The sequence below is a fragment of the Gorilla gorilla genome, chromosome 20 (genome assembly GCF_029281585.2).
Source record: "Gorilla gorilla gorilla isolate KB3781 chromosome 20, NHGRI_mGorGor1-v2.1_pri, whole genome shotgun sequence".
Taxonomy (NCBI): Eukaryota; Metazoa; Chordata; class Mammalia; order Primates; family Hominidae; genus Gorilla; species Gorilla gorilla.
This window is the reverse complement of record NC_073244.2, coordinates 60,687,549-60,711,007: the sequence shown is the minus strand read 5'-3', so window position 1 is coordinate 60,711,007 and position 23,459 is coordinate 60,687,549. Positions and strand designations below refer to the sequence as shown.

General features: G+C 53.8%; 2 protein-coding genes across 3 annotated transcripts; both read right to left on the bottom strand.

The window, feature by feature from the left end:
* Positions 1-270: 270 nt before the first annotated feature.
* Positions 271-4,669, bottom strand: NTF4 (neurotrophin 4). Of its 2 annotated transcripts, none has more exons than XM_055369992.2 (3): positions 4,562-4,669; positions 3,397-3,520; positions 271-1,665 (listed from the first exon to the last, which is right to left on the bottom strand). In XM_055369992.2, exon 3 carries the CDS (start codon positions 1,651-1,653, stop codon positions 1,021-1,023), a length of 633 nt encoding a protein of 210 aa, XP_055225967.1. In that variant the 5' UTR covers positions 1,654-1,665; positions 3,397-3,520; positions 4,562-4,669; the 3' UTR covers positions 271-1,020. The 2 variants fall into 2 exon arrangements, with proteins under 2 accessions (XP_055225967.1, XP_055225968.1); XM_055369993.2 differs by lacking the exon at positions 4,562-4,669 and adding an exon at positions 3,929-4,508.
* A 2,357-nt stretch (positions 4,670-7,026) lies between these two features.
* On the bottom strand, positions 7,027-12,345 carry KCNA7 (potassium voltage-gated channel subfamily A member 7). Its single transcript, XM_004061139.5, has 2 exons — positions 11,680-12,345; positions 7,027-10,525 (listed from the first exon to the last, which is right to left on the bottom strand). The coding sequence occupies exons 1-2, from the start codon at positions 12,232-12,234 to the stop codon at positions 9,710-9,712; spliced, it is 1,371 nt and encodes a 456-aa protein (XP_004061187.3). The 5' UTR covers positions 12,235-12,345; the 3' UTR covers positions 7,027-9,709.
* Positions 12,346-23,459: the final 11,114 nt, after the last annotated feature.

Sequence of the window (23,459 nt, the reverse complement as noted above, 5' to 3'; positions counted from 1 at the left end):
TTCTGAAACAGAGTTTCACTCTTTTTGCCAAGGCTGGAGTGCAATGGCACAGTCTTGGCTCACTGCAACCTCTGCCTCCTGAGTTCAAGCAATTCTCCTACCTCACCCTTCAGAGTAGCTTGGATTACAGGCATCCGCCACCACGACCAGCTAATTTCTTTTTATAATTTTAGTAGAGTCGGGTTTTCACCATGTTGGCCAGGCTAGTCTCGAACTCCTGACCTCAGGTGATTCACCCACCTCGGCCTCCCAAAGTGCTGGGATTACAGGAATGAGCCATCGCACCTGGCCATCAAGCTGGAAAATTTTAAGGTCTGTTTCTTTCCCAGTGTAGAGTAAAGGTTGGCATAGGGAAGAGGGCTAGAAACCTGACTTCAGCTCCCTGCCGAGGGCTGAACTCTCCAGCATCCTGATCACTTCTCATTCAACCTTGCTTGTACTCCCCTGTGATCGGTAGCTTATTACCTCAAAACAGAATATTCTAAGTCAACCTTTGCCCCCTCTTACCAAGGAAGATTTCCCATTTGAACCCCAGCTCCCAGATACTTAAAGGCCTTCTGTGGGCCACGTTCTCAAGGTCCCCTGGTCATCTGCTTGCCTGTTCTAGTTTCTCTCCTCCTCCACCCACATCGTGAAATGTCCCCTCCCACTCCCCAGCAAGGTGGTGTCCTCTGAGACTGAGTAGTCAGCAACTTAACACCAAGGGCCACCAATGATCAAATCCATGAGAGTTGATCTGAGGAGTTATGTATTAGGGATAAGAAACAGTAAACACTCAGTAAATAGTGGCTATTATTATTATATCATCATCATTATTACCCTCAAGTTGCTCCAGGAGAACTCCTATTCAACCTCCAAAACCCCATGTGGTTTCACCCATCCTGCAGAGATTGAGCTCAAAATCAGAGAATTGTGATTTTGCGATTATTTGATGAGTTCCCAAACTGGGGTCCTTAGATCAGCTGGGCCATCCCTGAGGTCTCTCAGCATCCAGCTCTGTTATTTTCCTGGGCATGGGTCTCAGGCCCGGCCAGTCCGGCTGAGGAGTGTGCAGACGCAGGCAGTGTCAATTCGAATCCATCGCCAGCCCACACGGCCCTGGGCATCAGCGGTCAATGCCCGCACATAGGACTGCTTGGCCTTGCACTCAGATACCCAGTGCCTCCTGTCCACTCCCCGGCAGCCCCCTCCACCTGCCCCCGGGCCACCTTCCTCAGCGTTATCAGCCTTGCAGCGGGTTTCAAAGAAGTACTGGCGGAGGGGACTGCCGCCAGCTGCAGGCACCTCGCCCAACACCTCCACCTCGCGCCCACGCAAGTCCACAGCGGTCCGGCGGTCTGTCACCCAGCCACTGACTGCATCGCACACAGCCAGCTCACCCCGACGACTCGCTGGTGCAGTTTCGCTCACCCCACGCCGGCTGCGGTTGGCCGGGGCACCTGCTGACTCCCGAAAGGCCCCGGCCTCCAGCAGGAAGAGCAGAGGGGGCCCAGCAGGGGCACCCCTAGACAGGACTACTCGGGGGGAGAGAAGGTCCCACTCAGGGGCCAGAAAAGGGGGCAATGTTGAGGGTGGGGGTTGGGACTCAATTGGCACACTGGGGAGGAGGAAAAGGAGGAGGATGGGGAGGGAGCATGAGGGGAGAGGGAGCATCTCTCGGAGCACCTGGAGACAGAGAGAGGGAGGCTGGGATTAGAGAAGGGGGTAAAAACTTCAGTGGGGAAAGAAGTTGGGAACCCCAGGGGAGGCTTGCCTGCCAGGATTGTGGGGAAGCCCTTGTTCTAGAAGTTTGGGGGACCCTATATCTAGGGCTTGCGTAATGCCCAACTTGTAGATTAATAATAAATATTCAGCTACTACAGGCCAGGCACTATGCCTCACACCTCTAATCCCAGCACTCTGGGAGGCTGAGGCGGGTGGATGACTTGAGGTCAGGAGTTCGAGAGCAGCCTGGCCAACATGGTGAAACCTCATCTCTACTAAAAATACCAAAATTAACCGGGCGTAGTGCTGCACGCCTGTGATCCCAGCTACTGGGTAGGCTGAGGCAGGAGAATCACTTGAACCCAGGAGGCCGAGGTTGCAGTTAGCAGAGAGTGCACCACTCCCCTGCCGCCTGGGCGACAAGAGTGAGACTCTGTCTCAAAGGTAAAAAGAAGGCCAGGCATGGTGGCTCACACCTGTAATCCCAGCACTTTGGGAGGCCGAGATGGGCGGCTCACCTGAGGTGAGGAGTTCCAGACCAGCCTGGTCAACATGGTCAAACCCCTTCTCTACTAAAAATACAGAATTACCCGGGTGTGGTGGCGCATGTCTATAATTCCAGTTACTTGGGAGGCTGAGGCAGGACAATCACTTGAACCCAGGAGGTGGAGGTTGTGGTGGGCTGAGATTGCACCATTGCACTCCAGCCTGGGCAACAAGAGCAAAACTCCGTCTTAAAAAACAATAATAATAATAAAATAAAAATAAAAATAATTCAACTACTATTACTTAACAGTAACAGATGTTGAAATACAGGCTCAGAGAAGTTAATGATTTGTGCCCGGTCACACAGCCAGCAAATGGCAGAGATGGGACTTCACCTCTGGGCAACTGCACTCTGCCGTCCTTCCTGTGCAACTCTGAGGAACCGACAGTCTTGCATCTTGGAGGATGTTCCAAACAATTTTTTTTTTTTTTGAGACAGAATCTCACTCTGTTGGCCAGGCTGGAGTACAGTGGCACAATCCTGGCTCACTGCAATGTCTGCCTCCTGGGTTCAAGTGATTCTCCTGCCTCAGCCTTCTGCGTAGGTGGGATTACAAGCACCTGCCACTGTGCCCAGCTAATTTTTGTATTTTTAATAGAGATGGGGTTTCACCATGTTGGCCAGACTGGTCTTGAACTCCCAACCTCAAGCAATAGTCCTGTCCTGGCCTCCCAAAGTGCTGGGATTACAAGCATAAGCCACCATGCCTGGTCCCAAACAAATTTTTTTTTTTTTTTTTTTTGAGATGGAATCTCCCTCTGTCGCCCAGGCTGGAGTGCAGTGGCGCGATCTTGGCTCACTGCAAGCTCCGCCTCCCAAGTTCATGGCATTCTCCTGCCTCAGCCTCCTGAGTAGCTGGGACTACAGACTCAAGCCACCACGCCTGGCCACATTCCACAATTTAGAGAAAGGTCACAACCTGGAATCCTAGGGAGACCCCAGTTCACCTCAAAACTGCCACTAAGGAGGTAAAACGCTGCCCCTCTGAGGCAGGCTTCAGTTTCCCTGTGTGTGAAATTGACCTGGCGCTGGGAGAGGCTGGTGGAGGCGCGGATTTTGCAGTTTCCCTACAACATTCTGGAAGCCTGTGGTTCTGGGAAAGGGTGGCGTGGAGAAGACTGGGAAACAGTCAGTAGTTACCAGACCTGTCAGCACCTCCTCCGCCTCGGAGCTCTGGGGCTGGGAGTCCCCAGGCTTCGGGGGGCCCCTGTGGAGGACACAGGTGGCCCCCTCCTTCCTGACATCTCAGGAGAGGGAGGGGGCAACCACCTAGGGGAAGAAAAGAATAGACAGGTTATAGAGGCAGGTGGGGAAGGGGCCAAATCCCTGAACAACCCCTTCCCAGAGTTCCTCTTCAAGTGCAGGGTACCCAAGAGTCAAGGCCCCGCCCCCTTTCCAGAGGCCCCTTTTCTACCCAGGTGATGGCTCCTGGCTGGAATGGGAAGCAGATGGAGGGAGGGGAGGGGAGAATAGGGGAAGGGAGAGGCAGTGGATGAAGGAGGCTGGAAGAGATTACATCCCCCTCGGCCCATTCATCTCCCAGATGGGGCGGAACTGGCCTGGACACCCGGGTCCCTGAGGGCCCACACTCAAGAAGCCCTGGTTCCCCAAGCTGCTTCCTGGAATGTTCCCTCCTCACAGGACAGGCCAGGGCCCGCCCAAGACTTCTGCACATACCTGGAGTGGCTGCCTGCCCTGGCTCCTCGGTACAGGAAAGGGGAAGGGTGGAGAGTGAAAGGAGCCCAGGCTGACCCAGCCAGGACCGCCTTCTCCCTCAGACCGAGTAGTGCAGACCCCAGGGCCTCCACCTTCAGACCCAGGAGTTCAGATCCCCAGCGCCCTCCTCCCTCAGACCCAGGAGGAGTCCAGGCTCCCAGCGCCCTCCTCTCTCAATCCCAGAAGTCCAGGCCCCCAGCACCCTTCTCCCTCAGACCCTGGAGTCCAGGCCCCCAGCGCCCTCCTCCTTCAGACCCAGGAGTCCATGCCCCCAGCGCCCTTCTCCCTCAGACCCAGGAATCCAGGCCCCCAGTGCCCTCCTCTCTCAGACCCAGGAGTTCTGGAATTCAGGCCCCTCCTTCTCGGGTACTAAGAAATGCAGACTCCGGGTTCCTCATCCTCCAGATTTGGGTTGGGGGTTCCGGACTCCGAGACCCCTCAGGGGAAACCGGCTGCATATCTGGGACACTTCCCTCTTGCCTCAGTTTCCTCCGCCAAGCACCGCCCCGGTCGGCCCCGCCCCCGTCCCTCCCCACCCGAGGGCAGGGCGACCAGGACGCCGGAATCCCGAGGGAGGAGGCGTGGAGATCTTACCTGGGGCGCCCTCTTCGGCTCCCGCGGCTGCCCTCCGCCCGGCAGCAGCTCCTCCTCCTGCTCGCTGGCTGCAGGGACGCTCGCTGGCCCGCCGGCTGCTAGCTGCTCACGCTCCGCAGGGCCCGGGTCGGGGGCGGGGGCGGGGGCGGGGTGGCGCCGGGCGGCAGAGGAGGGGCCGGGGGATCCTGCCTTGCACACGCGTGCCGGGACCTTGGAAGCCAGGCCTGGCTCGTTCAACCCGGCCGCCTTGGTCACAGGAGTCCCAGTTTCCAGCTGCCTCCTCCTTTAGACCTAGTAGTCCAGGCCCCCAGCCCTTTCTCCCTCAGACCCAGGAGTCCAGGCCCCCAGCCCCTCCTCCCTTCAGACCCTGGAGTCCAGGCATCCAGCCCCTCCTCCCTCACACCCAGGACTTGCGACCCCAGCCACTTCTCCCCCCAGCCCCAGGCGCCTGAGTACTAAGCCCACAGTTCCCCCCACCACCTCCCAACCCCGCCCCGTCTCAGACTCAGGAGTCCAGCCCCCAGCCTCCTCCTCCATTAGCCCCAGGAGTCTGGGCCTGAGATTCCTTTGCCGCCTTTTGCCAATTGCGTGTCAATCCCGGGGCAGATTCCCACCCTCTGCTCTCCTCCCCACTTCCCAGGAGCTCCACGCCAGACATTAACCAGCTGGGCTTGGGCAGTGATAAGGCCCCAGGCCCGGGGAGACAGTGGATGTGGGGGCTCCCGCATACTCCTCTCCCCTGGAATTTCCTGGCTGGGGACCGGGGAGAAGGTCTTGTCCTGAGCTCAGATAAGAGACGTGCAAGGTATCATAGGACCAGAGATAGACAGATGTGTCTTAAGAACAATCAGCTACTTTGAGAAATGGTGCGCGGTGACATGAAGGGAGAGATAGGGAGAAGACATGGAAAAGTGGGGAGAGACCAAAAGAAAGAGGGGGACCGAGACTAGAGAGAGTGGGGGAGGGCAGGAGCCCAGAGAGAAGACAGAGGCCCAGAGAGCATGAGGGCAGACCCCCCACCCCCCCGAGAAGGGGACAGAGCCCCTGAGAGACCCTGAGAAAGACAGGGATGGGACCGGAGCCGGAGTGTCTCAGGACAGTCATGAGGGCAGCGGGGCTCCTCACCCCACCACACCTCCACCCTGAGACTCCGCTCCCCTCCGCCTGCGCTATTTTCAGAAGGAAAACTGACACCTGCCTCGAGGGTCATCCCACACTCCCTCAGCCTAAATATAGCATGGCAAGGTGGCAGGAGGGTGTCCCCGGTTAGGGTGTTTCCTGCTCCTCACCATCCCAGCCAAGGCAACACACAAGGCTGCTCCAGTTATTTATTGGGGGGGGGGGGGTGGGAGGGCCACTTCCCAGGCTTTGGGTGTGCGTTCAGGTCACCTCTCCAGCTTCTCCACCCTTACCCTGTTCCTAAACAGCCAATACATCCTGCCGCATAGCAGGAGGACTCTAGCTTCTAGCTTCTAGTCCTGGAGGGGATAGTAGGGATGAGGTTTCCAAACAGAGTGACTGGGAAACAGTCTCTGTCCCCTATCTCCAGGTCTCTGTTCCCCTCCCTCTGGATTTCTGTCTCCCTCCAACTCTGGGTCTGTCCCTCTCTCTCTGGGTCTCTGTCCCCCTCTCTCTCTGGGTCTCTGTCCCCTTCTGTCTCTGGGTCTCTGTCCCTCTCTCTCTGGGTCTCTGTCCCCCTCTCTCTCTGGGTCTCTGTCCCCTTCTGTCTCTGGGTCTCTGTCCCCTTCGCTCTCTGGGTCTCTGTCTCTCTCTCTGTCTCTGGATCTCTGTCCCCCCTCTCTCTGGGTCTCTGTTTCCCCCCAGGTCTCTGTCCCCCCTTCTCTCTGGGTCTCTGTCCCCCTCTTTCTAGGTCCCAGTTTTCTTCTCTCTGGATATCTGTCCACCCTCTCTGGGTCCCAGTCTCCTTCTTGCTGAGCCTCTTGCATCCTCTCTCTTGGGGTCACTGTCTGCTTCTCTTTCCCCTCGTGGGGGTCTCTGTTCCCGCTCCTGGCCATCTGCCCTCTTCCCCCTTGCCCTTGGATTTCTCTCTTTTGCTCTGTGCCTCTCCTCCCTCCCGGCCTCAGTTCCTGTCTATGTCTCCTCTTTAGGTCTCTGTGCTGGAGTCCGACCTGTCTCTTGTCACTGTGAGGTCCGTCTCCATTCTGTCCCTAAATGTGACTTTCTCTCCACTTCAGAGACAAGTGACTACCTAAAGCTTCTATTAATTTCAACCATTATCAAACTCCTCCCACCATCTGTACCTTCTTCTCTTTAGCTGTATGAAAAGGTGCTCAGATGAAACCAGGGGTTTCCACACTGAATTCCTGAGCTGCATTTTGAGTTGCCAAGAGGAGGCGTGTTCTCCTCCAACCAGTTCCCTTCCCATGCTTCCCACTGGTGTCTCTAAGGAAGATTTATTTGACCCAAAAAAGGGGTGGGTATGGCTAAAAATAACAACAACAGTCTGTAAACCACTGGATAGGTTTTAATAAATTAATCCAAGTAAAGTACTTCGATACCAAAGGAAGCCCTATATGTGTTAGTGATTTCAGCCTTCTTCCTCTAAATGCCCTTTGAGTTCTGAAAGATTTCTGAAAATGTTCGGCCTTGTGACCTTGGGTAACACCTGCCGCTCTGAGCCTCAGTTTCCCTGTCTGTAAGAAACGAGGCTACGGGACTCAGGAGGACCCGTGTGTCCCAGCAGGCTGATGGGGACACGTGAAGCAGACAGACAGCCTGCCTGGCCCCTGGGGACAAGCTGTGAGACCTTGGGAAGCCACTCCCCTGCTCTGAGACTCAGGTTTCTCCCCTGGAAAACAGAGTGAGGCCCCCAGCCTGTCTGACAGCCTTCCTGAGCTGCAGGGAGGGTAGGTGACAGGCCTGGTTCAGGATTGTTCTGTGATTCTACGGAATAGACTGTACATCACTCTTGGGTTCAGGGGCACCAACTTTTTCTGGCTTTTTCTTTTCTTTTTTTTTTTTTTTTTTTTGAGACAGAGTCTTGCTCTGCTGCCCAGGCTGGAGTGCAGTGGCACAATCTCGGCTCACTGCAAGCTCCGCCTCCCAGGTTCATGCCATTCTCCTGCCTCAGCCTCCCGAGTAGCTGGGACTACAGGTGCCCACCACCGCACCCAGCTAATTTTTTTGTATTTTTAGTAGAGACGGGGTTTCACCGTGTTAGCCAGGATGGTCTGGATCTCCTGACCTCGTAATTTGCCCACCTCGGCCTCCCAAAGTGCTGGGGTTACAGGCATGAGCCACCGCGCCCGGCCTTTTCTGCCTTTTTCTATTGTGGTTCTCTTTCCCTGAGACTCTGTTGTTCTGTCTCCAACTCTGGGTGCCTGACGCTGCCCTCTGGGTCTCTGTCTCTCCCTCCCTCCCCCCCCCCCCTCCCCGGCTCTTTTTGTTTGTTTGTTGAGACGGGGGCTCCCTCTGTTGCCCAGGCTGGAGTGCAGTGGTGCAATCATGGCTCAATGCAGCCTCTACCTCTCAGGGTCAAGGGATCTTTCTGCCTCAGCTTCCTGAGTAGCTGGGATCACAGGCATGTGCCACCACACTCAGCTAATTTTTGTATTTTTTGTAGAGATGGGGTCTCACCATGTTGCCCAGGCTGGTCTTGAACTCTTGGCCTCAATCAATCCCGCTTCCTCGGCCTCCCAGAGTGCTGAGATTACAGGCATGGGCCACTTCGCCCAGCTTCTATCCCCTGCTCTTGGTCTCTGTCTCCCCACTCTGGATTTCTGTTCCTCTCTTCTGCGTCTCTGCCATACCCCACCCTCCAGGTCGTTGTCTCCCTCTCCCTGAGTCTCTGTTTCTCTCCCTTTGGGACTCTGTCTCTCTGGGTTTCCACCTCTTCCTTTTTCTGGGTCTCTTTCTCCATCCTTTTGGCTCTATCCCTCTATCATGTCTGGACAGAGTACAGTTTTCTCCCCCTCTCCCCCTTCCCTTGTGGCTCTGACCTCCATGTCTGAGCATAAAACTGTAGGGGAGAATGGGAGTGAACAGCACAATGAAGTGGATGTGGGGTAAACAGGAGGAGCACCCACCTCTTCCTAATTTACCCAATCGCCTCTGGATGAACACCCAATCCCATGGATACAGAATCCAGTCCCGCCCCCTACAGTGAGCTGGGGAGCCAGCTCGGCACATCTCCCAGAGCCCTCGCCACTGCATGCTCCCAGATACATGATGCTTCCCCACTGCTATTTCCTTTGGCTCCTGGTGCTACCACTAAATGCAAAACAGCCCGATGTGGCCCTATGGAACTCATTCGCACAGTCCAACTCAACCCAACTTCCTGTAGGACTCACATAGTGACACAACTCAATGGAACTCAATTCAGCATGGCCCTATGAGACTCAAACAGTGGCATGACCCAACTGAACTGGCCTTACAAGGCTCATATGGTTGTACAATTCAACACAACTCAACTCGCTGTGGCCACGAAAAATGTCCAGCCACACACCTCTACACAGTTAAGCCCAACAGAACCCTACAAGATTCATTTGGTCATACAAACTTAACCCAATGTGACCTAGAAAGCCCAAATTCTACCACTGGACTCTTCACATTTCTACATGACTCGCAAGTTCACAGAACCTAAAATAACATGCCCCTGGAAGAATCACAGAGCTACACAATTTCCACCATGTTTCAACGAAACTTAACACCACACACATTCAATCTCAACAATGCCATGGGGGACCATCTAACTTGACCCAACATGGCCCTAGGGGACCCACCAAACCACAGAATCCTACACAATGCAGCTGGACCACACTCTCCCAGACTCACAACCCAACCAAACCCAACACTGACCTAGGAACCTCACAAAATGATACGACCAAACCTATCTCAACACTACCCCAAAAGGCTCCATGAGCTTTGCACAACTCGGAGTAGTATGAACCAATTGAGTCTTCATTAACACAACACAACCCATTGCCATTCGCTGCTGCTTCAGGAGGTACCCACAGGAGCTACCAAACCACACAACCCAAGACCCAACAAGACTCAGTGTTTCCCCACTCATTACGACTTAACCTAGCTCTTCCTAAACCCAATCCCCTCCCCCTAGCCTTGCCCTCCACCCTGCCCTCCCTCCCTCTCTCTAGGGAGGTGTGAGGTCCTGCAGACCTCAACTGTTCCTCACACTTCGGTGACCAGGTGTTTCCCTGGGGGTGCCCAGAGTGGAGGTGGTAGCTCAGGTACCTCCCCGTCCACCAGCCCCCCATTGGCCTTGCCCTCCAGTGGGCCACAAGGCTGCGTGTCCACATGGCTGAACATCCCAGCCTCTTCACCCTCTGTCTCCCGGTGATAAAAGTAGCTGAAATTGGAGACAATGACGGGCACTGGCAGGGAAATAGTCAGCACGCCCGCAATGGCACACAGAGAGCCCACTATCTTGCCACCCACAGTGACGGGTGCCATGTCTCCATAGCCAACTGTAGTCATGGTGACTACCGCCCACCAGAAGGACTCAGGGATGCTAGTGAAATGGGAGTCCACCCGGTCAACTTCGGCAAAGTAGACGGCGCTGGAAAAGAGGACCACACCGATGAAGAGGAAAAAGATGAGGAGGCCCAGCTCACGCATGGAGGCCCGAAGCGTCTGGCCCAAGATTTGCAGGCCCTTTGAGTGCCGGGACAGCTTGAAGATGCGGAAGACACGCACCAATCGGATGACTCTCAGGATGGCCAGTGACATGGCCTGCTGGCCCACCCCTCGCTGCCGGGCCAGCTCGGTGCCCAGTGCCACAAAGTAGGGAAGGATAGCCACAAAATCGATGAGGTTCATCACGTTCTTGAAGAAGATAGCCTTGCTTGGACAGACCAGGAGGCGTACCAGCAGCTCAAAGGAGAACCAACAAATACACAGCGTCTCCACCACGAAGAACGGGTCATTGAAGGGCAGGCGGGGTGGATTTCCAGGCATTTGGCTGGAGCCATTCAGCCGAGCGGGGAACTGCAGGGAGGAAAGTGTTCAGGGAGGGTCAGGCTGGGGCTAGGACACAGGGACAGCCTTAATCATCATTTAAATACCCAGCTCCTCTTTACACATTGGTCAGTAGCCGCTGCGCCAAAGCCCTCGGTGACCTGGTTATCCCAGACATCCTCCCAGGATCCCAGGGATCATCCCTGGGCCGCTGACTTTCTGGTTTCCTGACCTGGTGGGTGGCTGGAGACGTGGTCCCTGCCCCTTCATGCGTGGGAACTCATGTTTGAGTAGGGTGCAACCTCTTCTCTCTCAAAGTCCCGCCTCCAGTGTTGATTTTCTAGATGGGGAGCATCCCTGCCCTGGCCCCACCACCTTGTGCCTAGCTTTTCCTTGCCGTCCACAGTCCCAGCCCAGAGTATAATGCGGCTGAGCGCGGTGGCTCACGTCTGTAATCCCAGCACTTTGGGAAGCCGAGGCGGGCGGATCACGAGGTCAGGAAATAGAGACCATCCTGGCCAACACGGTGAAACCCCACCTCTACTAAAAATACAAAAATTAGCCGGGCGTGGTGGCCTGCACCTGTAATCCCAGCTACTTGGGAGGCTAAGGCAGGAGAATCGCTTGAACCCGGGAGGCAGACCTTGCAGTGAGCCGAGATAGCGCCATTGCACTCCAGCCTGGGCGACAGAGCAAGACTCTGTCTCACAGGAAAAAAAAAAAAAAGACCTTCTCTGCAAGCCGAGCCCTAGGCCCCCTCCTCTGGCCCCTCAACCTGGCTTTCTTTCCATAGATTCCTCCTACTGTCGCCCCTCGGGCTCCAGCACCCTCAGCTGGAGTTATTCAGGGCCTGGCTTTCACCACCCAGCCGCACAGACTCCGGAGTTTTCAGGCTCTCCTTGGCCCCCTCAGCTCTGATTTTTAAGGTTCCTGTCCTCCTACCCCTTGCATCAAGGGCCCTGCCCTCTGCACGCCGGGTTTCTCACTGACCTCAACCCCACCTTCTGATGGATGGGGCAGGTCCTCCGACCCGGATCCTCAGGCCCCGCCTCCCGCCCACCCTGTCTTCGGCTGGCCCACCCCTCGCAGCCCCTGGCCCCGCCTTATGATTGGCCAGGTCCCCTCTGGACCCCGCCCATCTCCTCCCAAACCCCGCCCGTCTCCACCCACGCCCCGCCTCTCACCGGGCCGGCTGCGGCTACAGCTGCAAGCCCCGTGCCGTCGCGGTCGTCGCGGAAGTCAGGCAGCGTCTCGAGGCAGAAGACGACGATGGAGACGAGGATGACCAGCACGGAGACTACGGCGAGCACGCGCGCGGCCTGAGAGCTCTCGGGAAACTCGAAAAGCAGCCACAGCTGGCGCGCGAAGGCGCGGCGAGGCAGGGGGCGCTCGGGCGGCACCGGGCAGCCCTCGTCCTCGCGCAGGCGTGCCAGGGCCGCCGCGCCCAGCCCGTAGAAGGCCACCTCTTCCAGGAAGACGTCGAGCGGCACGTGCGCCGGCCGCCGCAGCCGCCCGCCCGACTGGTAGTAGTAGAGCACGGCGTCGAAGCTGGGCCGGTGCCGGTCGAAGAAGTACTCGCGGCGCGCGTCGTCGTAGAAGCGGCCGCGGCGCGCTGGGTCCCCTAGCAGAGTGTCCGGGAAGCGGCCCAGCGTGCGCGCCCGCGTCTCGAAGCGCAGCCCGGCCACATTGAGCACCAGCCGCTCGCAGCAGCCGCACGGCGGCGGGCACCGCGGCTCCATGGCGCGCGCAGCCCCGGCGACCCGCGAACCGACGTGTGGCCCCGACGCCCGGCCCCGGTGCGGCCCCGCCTCGGCCTCCTCGGCCGCCGCTGCCGCCCCAGCCCGGTGTCCGGTGTCCGCGCGTAAAAATAGCCCGGCAGGGCGGCTAGGGCGCGAGGGAGGGGGCACTGTGACCCCGGCGGGGCGGAGGGCGACAGGGCGACCGCGCGCCCTCTGCCGGGACGCCCGCCCTGCCCTGCCCCGCCGCCGCCGCCCGCGCCTGCTCTGCGCCTTTCCCGTCCCGGGGTCCCCTTTCTCTCCGTCCTTCTGCCGCCGGGATCCTGTCCTGCGTCTCTCCAAGTTTCCGTGTGCGTGTGTTTCGTCAGAATCAGGCTTCGGTTGCAGTCGCCTCTTTTCTCTTTCTTCTTTCTTTCTTTTTTTTTTTTTTTTTTTTTTTGAGACACAGTTTCCTTCTGTCGCCCAGGCTGGAGTGCAGTGGCGCGATCTCGGCTCACTGCAACAACCTCCGCCTCCCGGGATCAAGAGATTCTCGTGCCTCAGCCTCCCTAGTAGCTGGAATTACAGGCGCCACCAAGCCCGGCTAATTTTTTTTTCTTTTTTCTTTTTTCTTTTTTTTTTTTTTTTTTAGTTGAGAAGGGGTTTCACCATGTTGGCCAGGCAGGTCTGGTACTCCCGACCTCAAGTGATCTGCCCTCCTTGGCCTCCCGAATTGCTGGGGTTACAAGCGTGAGCCACGGCGCCCGGCCTGGAGTCGCCCTGTTTGCACCTTTGTCTCTCACTGTCTTGTGTGTCTGTGTCCGGCTGTCCCCTCTGGGTCTCTGTCTCTTTTGGGATGTATCTCTGAGTATCTCTATGGGTCATTTATTTCTGAGATTCGTCGTTCTGGGGGCCTCTGTATGGGTCCCTCTGCCAGCCTCTACGTATCGGTCTCCGTCTTTATTTTGACTCTCGGTCTGTCTCCGTTTATCTCTTGTCTCTCTTGGTCTCTTTGTCTCTCCTCTCTAGGTCTCTTTTTGCTCATTATCTCTTAGCTGTCCATGTCTCTGTCTCAGGGTTCCTCGGCCGCTCCCCTTTGGGTCTCCCCTTGGGGTCTCTAGAGGACTTAGGGTCTCCGGAGTCATATCTCTTGATCTCTCCCTGACCATCACTCCATGTGGGTGCTGCCACAGTCCCGGTGGCTGTCCCATCCTAGGGTCACTCTGGCAGCTGCAAACCACTGAGCATGTGCACACACGCCCCATTCTCTCCCCAGAGTTCGCTCTAGAGTCTCCACCTGGATTCTTTGCAAGACTTTCTGAGACCTAGCAGGACCTGAGCTGTGGCTATGACTCTGGCAAAAGGAGTCTGGTCTTGCCGGAACGGGCGGGGGTTGGGGGTGTGGGCCGGGGAGATGCCACAGGGTCATTTTCAGGAACTGAAGGGCGCAGAGACAAGACGGTGGCCTTCTAGCCACTGGTGTCCGGTGACACTGCATAAAAATAGCTCCATCAGATGGGCTTGGGGGAAGTGGAGGGGTTTGATCACTGAGACTCCCAGGAAAGAAGTCCTGGTCGCCCTCTGCTGGGGGTGTGGAGAGAGGTAGGTACTAAGGGTTCAAACGCCCTGCTGATCCTGGCACTCTTTCTCTTCCTGTCTTCCTTCCTTCCATTCCTTCTCTCTTCCTTTCTTCTTTCTTTCTTTCTTTCTTTTTTTTTTTTTTTCTTGAGAGGAGTTTCCCTCTTGTTGTCCAGGCTAGAGTGCAGGGACGTGATCTCAGCTCACTGCAACCTCCACCTGCCGGTTTCAAGCGATTCTCCTGCCTCAGTCTCCTGAGTAGCTGGGATTCCAGGCACCCGTCACCACACCCACCTAATTTTTGTATTTTTAGTAGAGACAGCGTTTCACCATGTTGGCCAGGCTGGTCTCGAACTCCTGACCTCGTGACCGCCTGCCTTGGCCTCCCAAAGTGCTGGGATTACAGACGTGAGCCACTGCACCCGGCCCTTTCTTTCTTTTTCTTTTTCTTGAGATGGAGTCTTGCAGTCGCCCAGGCTAGAGTGCAGTGTTGCGATCTTGGCTCACTGCAGCCTCCACCTCCTGAATTCAAGCAATTCTCCTGCCTTAGCCTCTGGAGTAGCTGGGATTACAGGCGCCCACCACACGCGGCTAATTGTATGTGAGCGGCAAGCCACCCAGGTGCCAAGGCAAGAGACCGAGGGCACGAGCTGTTCCAGTATAATAAAATATATAAAATAAGAATAGTTATAGTAGATCTAGATCATAGATATGATTATATATGAATATCATTAATCATTAGTTTGTAGCAATTACTCTTTATTCCAATATTATAATAATCCTCGCTCTACAATCATAACCTAGGAAAAACCAGGCCATACAGAGATAGGAGCTGAGGGGACATAGTGAGAAGTGACCAGAAGACAAGAGTGCGAGCCTTCTGTTATGCCCGGACAGGGCCACCAGAGGGCTCCTTGGTCTAGCGGTAACGCCAGCATCTGGGAAGATGCACGTTGCCAAGTGGACCGTGGTCTAGTGGTAGCCTCAGTGTCAAGGAAAACCACCCGCTACTTAGCAGACCAGGAAAGGGAGTCTCCCTTTCCCCGGGGGAGTTTAGAGAAGACTCTAGTCCTCCACCTCTTGTGGAGGGCCTGACATCAGTCAGGCTCACCCGCAGTTATCCAGAGGCCTAACCGTCTCCCTGTGATGCTGTGCTTCAGTGGTCATGCTCCTAGTCCGCTTTCATGTTCCATCCTGTACACCTGGCTCTGCCTTCTAGATAGCAATAGCAAATTAGTGAAAGTACTAAAAGTCTCTGATATGCAGAAATAATGGCATAAGCTGTCTCTCTTTCTCCTCTCTCTGCCTCGGCTGCCAGGCAGGGAAGGGCCCCCTGTCCAGTGGATACATGACCCAGGGGACCTTACCTATCCTTGGAGATGTCTCACACTCCTTACCCTGCCTCTTTGTCTTATATCCAATAAATATCAGCGCAGCCAGGCATTCGGGGCCACTACCGGTCTCCGTGTCTTGGTGGTAGTGGTCCCCCAGGCCCAGCTGTCTTTTCTTTTATCTCTTTGTCTTGTGTCTTTATTTCCACAATCTCTCATCTCTGCAAACAGGGAGAAAAACCCACCGACCCTGTGGGGCTGGACCCTACAACTGTTGTATTTTTAGTAGAGACGAGGTTTTGCCATGTTGGCCAGGCTGGTCTCGAACTCCTGACTTCAGGTGATCTGCCCGCCTCGGCCTCCCGAAGTGCTGGGATTACAGGCGTGAGCCACCTCACCCGGCCCTTTTCTTTTCTTTCTCTCTCTCTCTTTCTTTCTTTATTTTTTGAGACAGGGTCTCAGTCTGTCGCCCAGGCTGGAGTCTAGTGGCACAATCTTGGCTCACTGCAGCCTCGACTTTCTGGGCTCAAACGATCCTCCCACTTCTTTTTTTTTTTTTTTTTTGAGACGGAGTTTCGCTCTTGTCACCCAGGCTGGAGTGCAATGGTGCAATCTCGGTTTACCGCAGCCTCCGCCTCCCAGGTTCAAGTGATTCTCCTGCCTCAGCCTCTCAAGTAGCTGGGATTGCAGGCATGTGTCACCATGCCCAGCTAATTTTGTATTTTTAGTAGAGACAGGGTTTCTCCATGTTGATCAGTCTGGTCTCGAACTCCTGACCTCAGGTGATACGCCCACCTTGGCCTCCCAAAGTGCTGGGATTACAGGCATGAGCCACCCCACCTGGCCCCTCCCACCTCTTCTAAGTAACTGGGACTATAGGCGTGAGCCAGCATGCATGGCTATTTTTTGTAATTTTTGTAGAGACAGGGTCTTGCTATGTTGCCCAGGCTGCTCTTCTACTCCTGAGCCCAAGCAATCCACCATACTAGGCCTCTCCAAGTGCTAGGATTACAGGTGTAAGCCACTGCACCCACCCTGTCTGGGATTCTATGTCCCCTGGACTTCTATGTCCCTCTCTCTAGGTCTCTGTCTTCCCTCTGTCTGGGTCTGTGTCCATTTATTTCACGGTCTTTGGCCTTCTCTATCTCTCTCTGTCCACCATCTTTCTGGTCTCTGTCTCCTATTTTCTCCCATTCTTGTTTTTTTTTTTTTTTTTTTTTTCGAGTCAGAGTCTCGCTCTTGTTGCCCAGGCTGGAGTGCAGCGGCATGATCTCGGCTCACTGTGCAACCTTCGCCTCCTGAGTTCAAGCGATTCTCCTGCCTCAGCCTCCTGAGTAGCTGGGATTACAGGTGTGCACCACCACACCAGCTAATTTTTTTTTTTTTTTTTTTGAGACAGAGTCTCGCTCTGTCGCCCAGGCTGGAGTGCAGTGGCACGATCTCAGCTCACTGCAAGCTCCACCTCCCAGGTTCACGCCATTCTCCTGCCACAGCCTCCCGAGTAGCTGGGACTACAGGCGCCACTACGCCTGGCTAATTTTTTGTATTTTTAGTAGAGACGGGGTTTCACCGTGTTAGCCAGGATGGTCTCAATCTCCTGACCTCGTGATCCACCCACCTTGGCCTCCCAAAGTGCTGGGATTACAGGCGTGAGCCACCATGCCCAGCCTTTTTTTTTTTTTTTTTTTGAGATGGAGCCTTGCTCTGTTGCCCAGGCTGGAGTACAGTGGTGTGATCTTGGCTCACTGCAACCTCCACCTCCTGGGTTCAAGTGATTCTCCTGCCTCAGCCTCCTGAGTAGCTGGGATTACAGGTGTGTGCAACCACACCAGGCTAATTTTTGTATTTTTAGTAGAGATGGGGTTTCACCATGTTGGCCAGGCTGGTCTCGAACTTCTGACCTCATGATCCACCCACCTCGGCCTCCCAAAGTGCTGGGATTACAAGTGTGAGCCACCACACCCAACCTAATTTTTGTATTTTTAGTAGAGATGAGGTTTCACCATGTTGGCTAGGCTGGTCTCGAACTCCTGACCTTAAGTGATCCACTTGACTTGGCCTCCCAAAGTGCTGAGATTATAGGCGTGCACCACCGCACCCAGCCAAGGTGCCATTTTTTTGCTCAAGAAGTTAGAACAAAACTTAAAAGGTGGGTCAGGCACAGTGGCTCACTCCTATAATCCCAGCACTTTGGGAGGCCAAGGTGGCTGGATTGCCTGAGGTCAGGAGTTCAAGACAAACCTAGTAAACATGGTGAAACCCCATTTCTACTAAAAATACAAAAATAAGCTGGGCCGGGTGGCTCGCGCCTGTAATCCCAGCTACTCTGGAGGCTGAGGTAGGAGAATCACTTAAACCTGGGAGGTGGAGGTTGCAGTGACCTGAGATGGCACCACTGCACTCCAGCCTGGGCAACAGAGTGAGACTCTGTCCCAAAAACAAAACAAAACAAAAAGCCAGGTGTGGTCATGCACATCAGTAATCCAGCTACTTGGGAGGCTGAGGTGGAAGGATCATTTGAGCCAAGGAAGTCAAAACTGCAGTGAGCTATGATCACACCACTGCACTCCAGCCTGGGTGACAAAGCAAGACCCTGTCTCAAAAAAATAAAAAATAAAAAATTAAGGCTGATGAGTTAGGGATATTATCTTGGATCATTTGGGTAGGCCCACTAATCATAAGGGTCTTTAAAAGAAGAGGGACGTGGCTGGGTGCAGTGGCTCACTCCTGTAATCCCAGCACTTTGGGAGCCCGAGGCAGGTGGATCACCTGAGGCCAGGAGTTCAAGACCAGACTGGCCAACATGGCAAAACCCCATCCCTACTAAAAATAACAAAAATTAGCTGGACATGGTGGTGGGCGCCTGTAATCCCAGCGACTGGGGAGGCTGAGGCAGGAGAATCGCTTGAACCCGGAAGGTGGAGGCTGCAGTGCGCCGAGATTGAGCCACCGCACTCCAGCCTGGGCAACAGAGTGAGACTCTGTCTCAAAAATAAAAAATCAAAAAAAAGAGGGATGCAGGAAGGTCTGATTCATGGAAGATGTGAGGATGGACATAGAGGTCAGAAAAGAGAGGATGCCATGGTGCTGGCTTTGAAGTTTGAAGACAGAGGAACGGCCATGAGCCAAGGAATGGAGGCGGCTTCCCGAAGCTTGAAAAGGCAAGGAAACAGACTCTCCCCTAGAGCCTCCAGAGGAAACACAGCCCTGTTTTCGACGTCCAACCTCTAGAATTGCATTCTAATAAACTTGTGTTGTTTTAAGCCACTAAGTTCGTGGTAAGTTGTAGCGGCAACAAGAAAATAATACAGTCAGACTCTCCAATTCCTCATAGTCATTCTCTGAGGTTATGGCAGCATTTGTTTTATTTTATTTATTTTTTGAGACAGAGTCTCACTCTGTTGCTCAGGCTGGAGTGCGGTGGTGCGATCTCAGTTCACTGCAACCTCTGCCTCCTGGGTTCAAGCAAGTCTTCTGCTTCAGCCTCCTGAGTAGCTGAGATTACAGGTGTGTGCCACCATGCCTGGCTAATTTTCTTTAAAATTTTTGGTAGAGATAAGGTCTCACTATGTTGTCCAGGCCGATCTTAAATTCCTGGGCTCAAACAATCCTCTGGCCTCAGCCTCCCAAAGCGCTAGGATTACATGTGTGAGCCACTGGCCCTGCTCTGCCTTTTTTTTTTTTTTTTTTTTTTTGAGATGGAGTCTCACTCTGTCACCCAGTCTGGAGTGCAGTGGCCCAATCTTGGCTCACTGCAACTTCCACCTCCACAGACGCATGCCACCACGCCCGGCTAAAATTTTTTTTGTATTTTAAGTAGAGACGGGGTTTCACTGTGTTATCCAGGCCGGTCTCAATTTCCTGAACTTGTGATCCACCTGGCTTGACCTCCCAAAGTGCTGGCCTAATTTTTGGTCTCAATATGTTGGCCAGGCTGGTCTCGAACTCCTGACCTGAGGTAATCCACCCACATCAGCCTTCCAAAGTGCTGGGATTACAAGTGCCAGCTATTGTGTTGGGCCTGTTTTGTTTCATTTTCACTTTGAACTATTTTTAGCCTTACAGAAGAGTTGCAAAGATTGTACAGACATTTAAAAAATATCCATCACCCAGGTTCCCCAAATGTTAGAATGTTGCATTGCTTTGGCAAAGTTTGTTAAAGCTCAGACATTGGCCGGAGCAGTGCCTCGCACCTGTAGTCCTAGCACTTTGAGAGGTTAGAGGGGACGGATCACCTGAGGTCAGGAGTTTGAGACCAGCCTGGCCAACATGGTGAAACCCCGACTCTACTAAAAGTACAAAAATTAGCTGGGCGTGGTGGCGGGTGCCTGTAGTCCCAGCTACTCGAGAGGCTGAGGCAGGAGAATGGCTTGAACCCGGGAGGTGGAAGTTGTAGTGAGCCAAGATCGCGCCATTGCACTCCAGCCTGGGTGAGAGAGCGAGACTCTGTCTCAAAAAAAAACAAAACAAAACAAAACAAAAAAACAAAACAAGACATTGAGGTGGCACAATACTTTTGACAAAATGAAAGAGTTCATTCAGGTTTTCTGTATTTCCACTAATGTCTTTTTCCCACGCCAGGCTGCAGTCGGGGTTACTATGTTGCATTTGGTTGTCATACCTCCTTAGTCTTCTGCAATCTGTGATAGTTTGTTACTTTTTCCTTGTCTTTCATGATCTGGAAACTAGAAGAATACTAGTCAGTTGTTTTGTAGACTGTCTCTCAATTTGTGTTCCTCTGATCTGTTGTTATCTTGCTTGGATTGAAGTTATACTTTTTGTGGGGTGGGGGTAGAGAGAATGCCACAGAGAGGCATTGCTCTTCTCATTATATCATACTGGGGGATGTATGATGTCCATATGCCATATCACTGGTGATGTTAACATTTTTTTCTTGAGACAAGGTCTCACTCTGTTGCCCAGGCTGGAGTGCAGTGTTGTAATCATAGTTCACTGCAGCCTTGACCTCCCAGGCTCAAACAGATCCTCCCACTTCAGCCTCCCAAGTAGCTGGGACTACAGACCTGAGCCACCACACCCGAATAATTTAAATCTATCTTTCTTTCTCTTTCTTTTCTTCTATTTCTTTTTGTTGTTGTTGTTGTTGTTTTTGACGTAGTTTGGCTCTTGTTGCCCAGGCTGGAGTGCAATGGCGCGATCTTGGCGACTCTCCTGCCTCAGCCTCCTGAGCTGCTGGGATTATAGGTGTGTGCCACCACACCTGGCTGATTTTTGTATTTTTAGTAGAGATAGGGTTTCACTGTGTTGGCCAGGCTGGTCTTGAACTCCTTATCTCAGGTGATCCACCCACCTCGGCCTTCCAAAGTACTGGGATTACAGGCGTAAGCCACCGTGCCTGGCAAGTTTTCATTCTTAAAAAGGGATGTTCTGGACCAGGCGCGGTGGCTCATGCCTGTAATCCCAGCACTTTGGGAGGCCAAGGCAGGTGGATCACGAGGTCAGGAGATCGAGACCATCTTGGCTAACACAGTGAAGCCCCGTCTCTACTAAAAATACAAAAAATTAGCCGAGTGTGGTGGCAGGCGCCTGTAGTCCCAGCTACCCAGGAGGCTGTGGCAGGAGAATGACATGAACCTGGGAGGCGGAGCTTGCAGTGAATCGAGACTGCGCCACTGCACTCCAGCCTGGGTGGCAGAGCAAGACTCCGTCTTAAATAAATAAATAAATAAAGAGAGGCAGCCAGGCTCTGTGGCACATGCCTGTAGTCCCAGCTACTTGGAGGCTGAGGCAGGAGGATGGTTTGAGCCCAGGAAGTTCTGGGCTGTAGTGTGTTATGCTGATTAGGTGTCCATGCTAAGTTTGGCTTCAATATGGTAACCTCCCATGCGTGGGAGACTACCAGGTTGCCTAGCAGGGGGTGAACTGACCTAAGCTGAAAATGGAGCACGTCAAAACTCCCGTGTTGATCAGGAGTGGGATCATGCCTATGAATAGCCACTGCACACGAGCCTGAGTGACACAGTGAGACCCTGTCTCTGAAAAATCAATCAATAAATAGGAAGCACAGCATAAAAGTTTAGAAAAGTCACAACCTGGCAATGTGGTAGAGAAGGGAAGAGCATTTTTTAGGAGAGAAATAGAAGCAGGCTGTATTGCCTTGCTGGAGAGGTTTGCGTGACTAAAAGGAAGCCAAGTGCTAACAGCCAAGACAATGGGAAAAAGGCCTTGAAGGCATTTCAGGAGTCTTCAAAACAGCCTCCCCCATCACAGGCTCTGAGGCATATAAGGAAAGAGTGGTTTACTGGGCCAGATCCAGGGCCCTGTCTCCTGCTCAGCCTGGGGACACTGCTCCCCTGCATCCCTGCTGTTCGATCACCAGCCATGACTCACAGGGTCCCAAGTACAGCTTGGGCCACCACTCCAGAGGGTGCAAGCCATAAACTTTGGCAGCTTTCATGTGGGATTAAGCCTGCAGGTGCACAGAATGCAAGAGTGAAGGAAGCTTAGCAGCTCCCACCTGGATTTCAGAGGATGTGTAGGAAAGCCTGGGTGTCCAGGCAGAAGTCGGCTGCATGGTTGGAGTCCCTACAGAGAGCCTCTACTAGGACAGTGCCAAGGGGGAAAGGTGGGGTTGGAGGCCCAACATAGAGTCCCCACCAGGGCACTGCCTAGTGGAGCTGTGAGAAGGGGACCCCTCTTCTCTAGATCCCAGAGTGACAGGTCTGCCAGCAGATTGCACCCTGAGCCTACAACAGCTGCAGGCACTAAACTCCAACCTGTGTGAGGAGACATTGGGGCTGGACTTCGCTGCCCAAGACTTTGGGAGCCCACTCCTTGCACCAGTGTGCCTTGGATGCAGAACATGGAATCAGGGATTATTTTGGAGCTTTAAAGTTTTTTTTTGTTTTTGTTTTTGTTTTTGTTTTGAGACAGAGTCTTTCTCTGTTGCTCAGGCTGGAGTGCAGTGGTGCAATCTTGGCTCACGGCAACCTTCGCCTCCCGAGTTCAAGCAATTCTTCTGTCTCAGCCTCCTGAGTAGCTGGGATTACAGGCACCTGCCACCACACCTGGCTAATTTTTGTATTTTTAGTAGAGATGGGGTTTCACCATCTTGACCAGGCTGGTCTTGAACTCCTGACCTCGTGATCCATCCACCTCGGCCTCCCAAAGTGCTGAGATGACAGGTGTGAGCCACTGCGCCAGGCTGGAGCTTTAAAGTTTAATGTCTTCTCTGCTGTGTTTCAGACTTCTGTTAAGCCTATTGTCCCTTTCCTTTGGCAGATTTCTCCCTCTTATTTTATTATTATTATTATTTTATTTTTATTGTTGTTGTTGTTTTGAGACAAAGTCTCGCTCTGTTGCCAGGCTGGAGTATAGTGGCACGATCTTGGCTCACCGCAACCTCTGCTTCCTGGGTTCAAGCAATTCTCCTGCCTCAGCCTCCCAAGTAACTGGGACAACAGGCACGTGCCACCATACCCAGCTAATTTTTGTATTTTTAGTAGAGACAGGGTTTCACCATGTTGGCCAGGATGGTCTCGATCTCTTGACCTCGTGATCTGCCTGCCTCAGCCTCCCAAAGTGCCAGGATTGCAGGTGTGAGCCACCGCGCCCAGCCATCATTATTATTTTTTGAGATAGAGTCTTGCTCTGTCCAGGCTGGAGTGCAGTTGCACAGTCTCAGCTCACTGCAACCTCCACCTCCCAGATTCAAGCGATTCTCCTACCTTAGCCTTCGAAGTAGCTGGGATTACAGGTGCATGCCACCATGTCCAGCTAATTTTTGTATTTTTAGTAGAGAAGGGGTTTTGCCATGTTGCCCAGGCTGGTCTTGAACTCCTGATCTCAGGGATCCTCCTACCTTGGCCTCCCAAAGTGCTGGGATTACAGGTGTGAGCCACCACACCCGGCCTATTTTATTTGTTTTTTTGAGACAGATTCTCACTCTGTTGCCCAGGCTGGAGTGCAGTCGTGCAATCTCTGCCTCCCGGGTTCAAGCAATTCTCCTGCCTCAGCTTCCCAGGTAGCTGGGATTACAGGTGCGTGCCACCACTCCCAGCTAATTTTTGTATTTTTAGTAGAGATGGGATTTCACCATGTTGGCCAGGCTGGTCTTGAACTCCTGACCTCAGGTGATCCGCCCACCTCGGCCTCCCAAAGTGCTGGGATTACAGGTGTGAGCCACCACACCCAGCCCTTTTCTTTCTTTCTTTTTTTTTTTTTGAGACAGAGTCTCACTCTGTCGCCCAGGCTGGAGTCTAGTGGCACAATCTTGGCTCACTGCAGCCTCAACTTTCTCGGCTCAAATGATCCTCCCACTTCTTTTTTTATTTGAGATGGAGTTTCGCTCTTGTCACCCAGGCTGGAGTGCAATGGTGC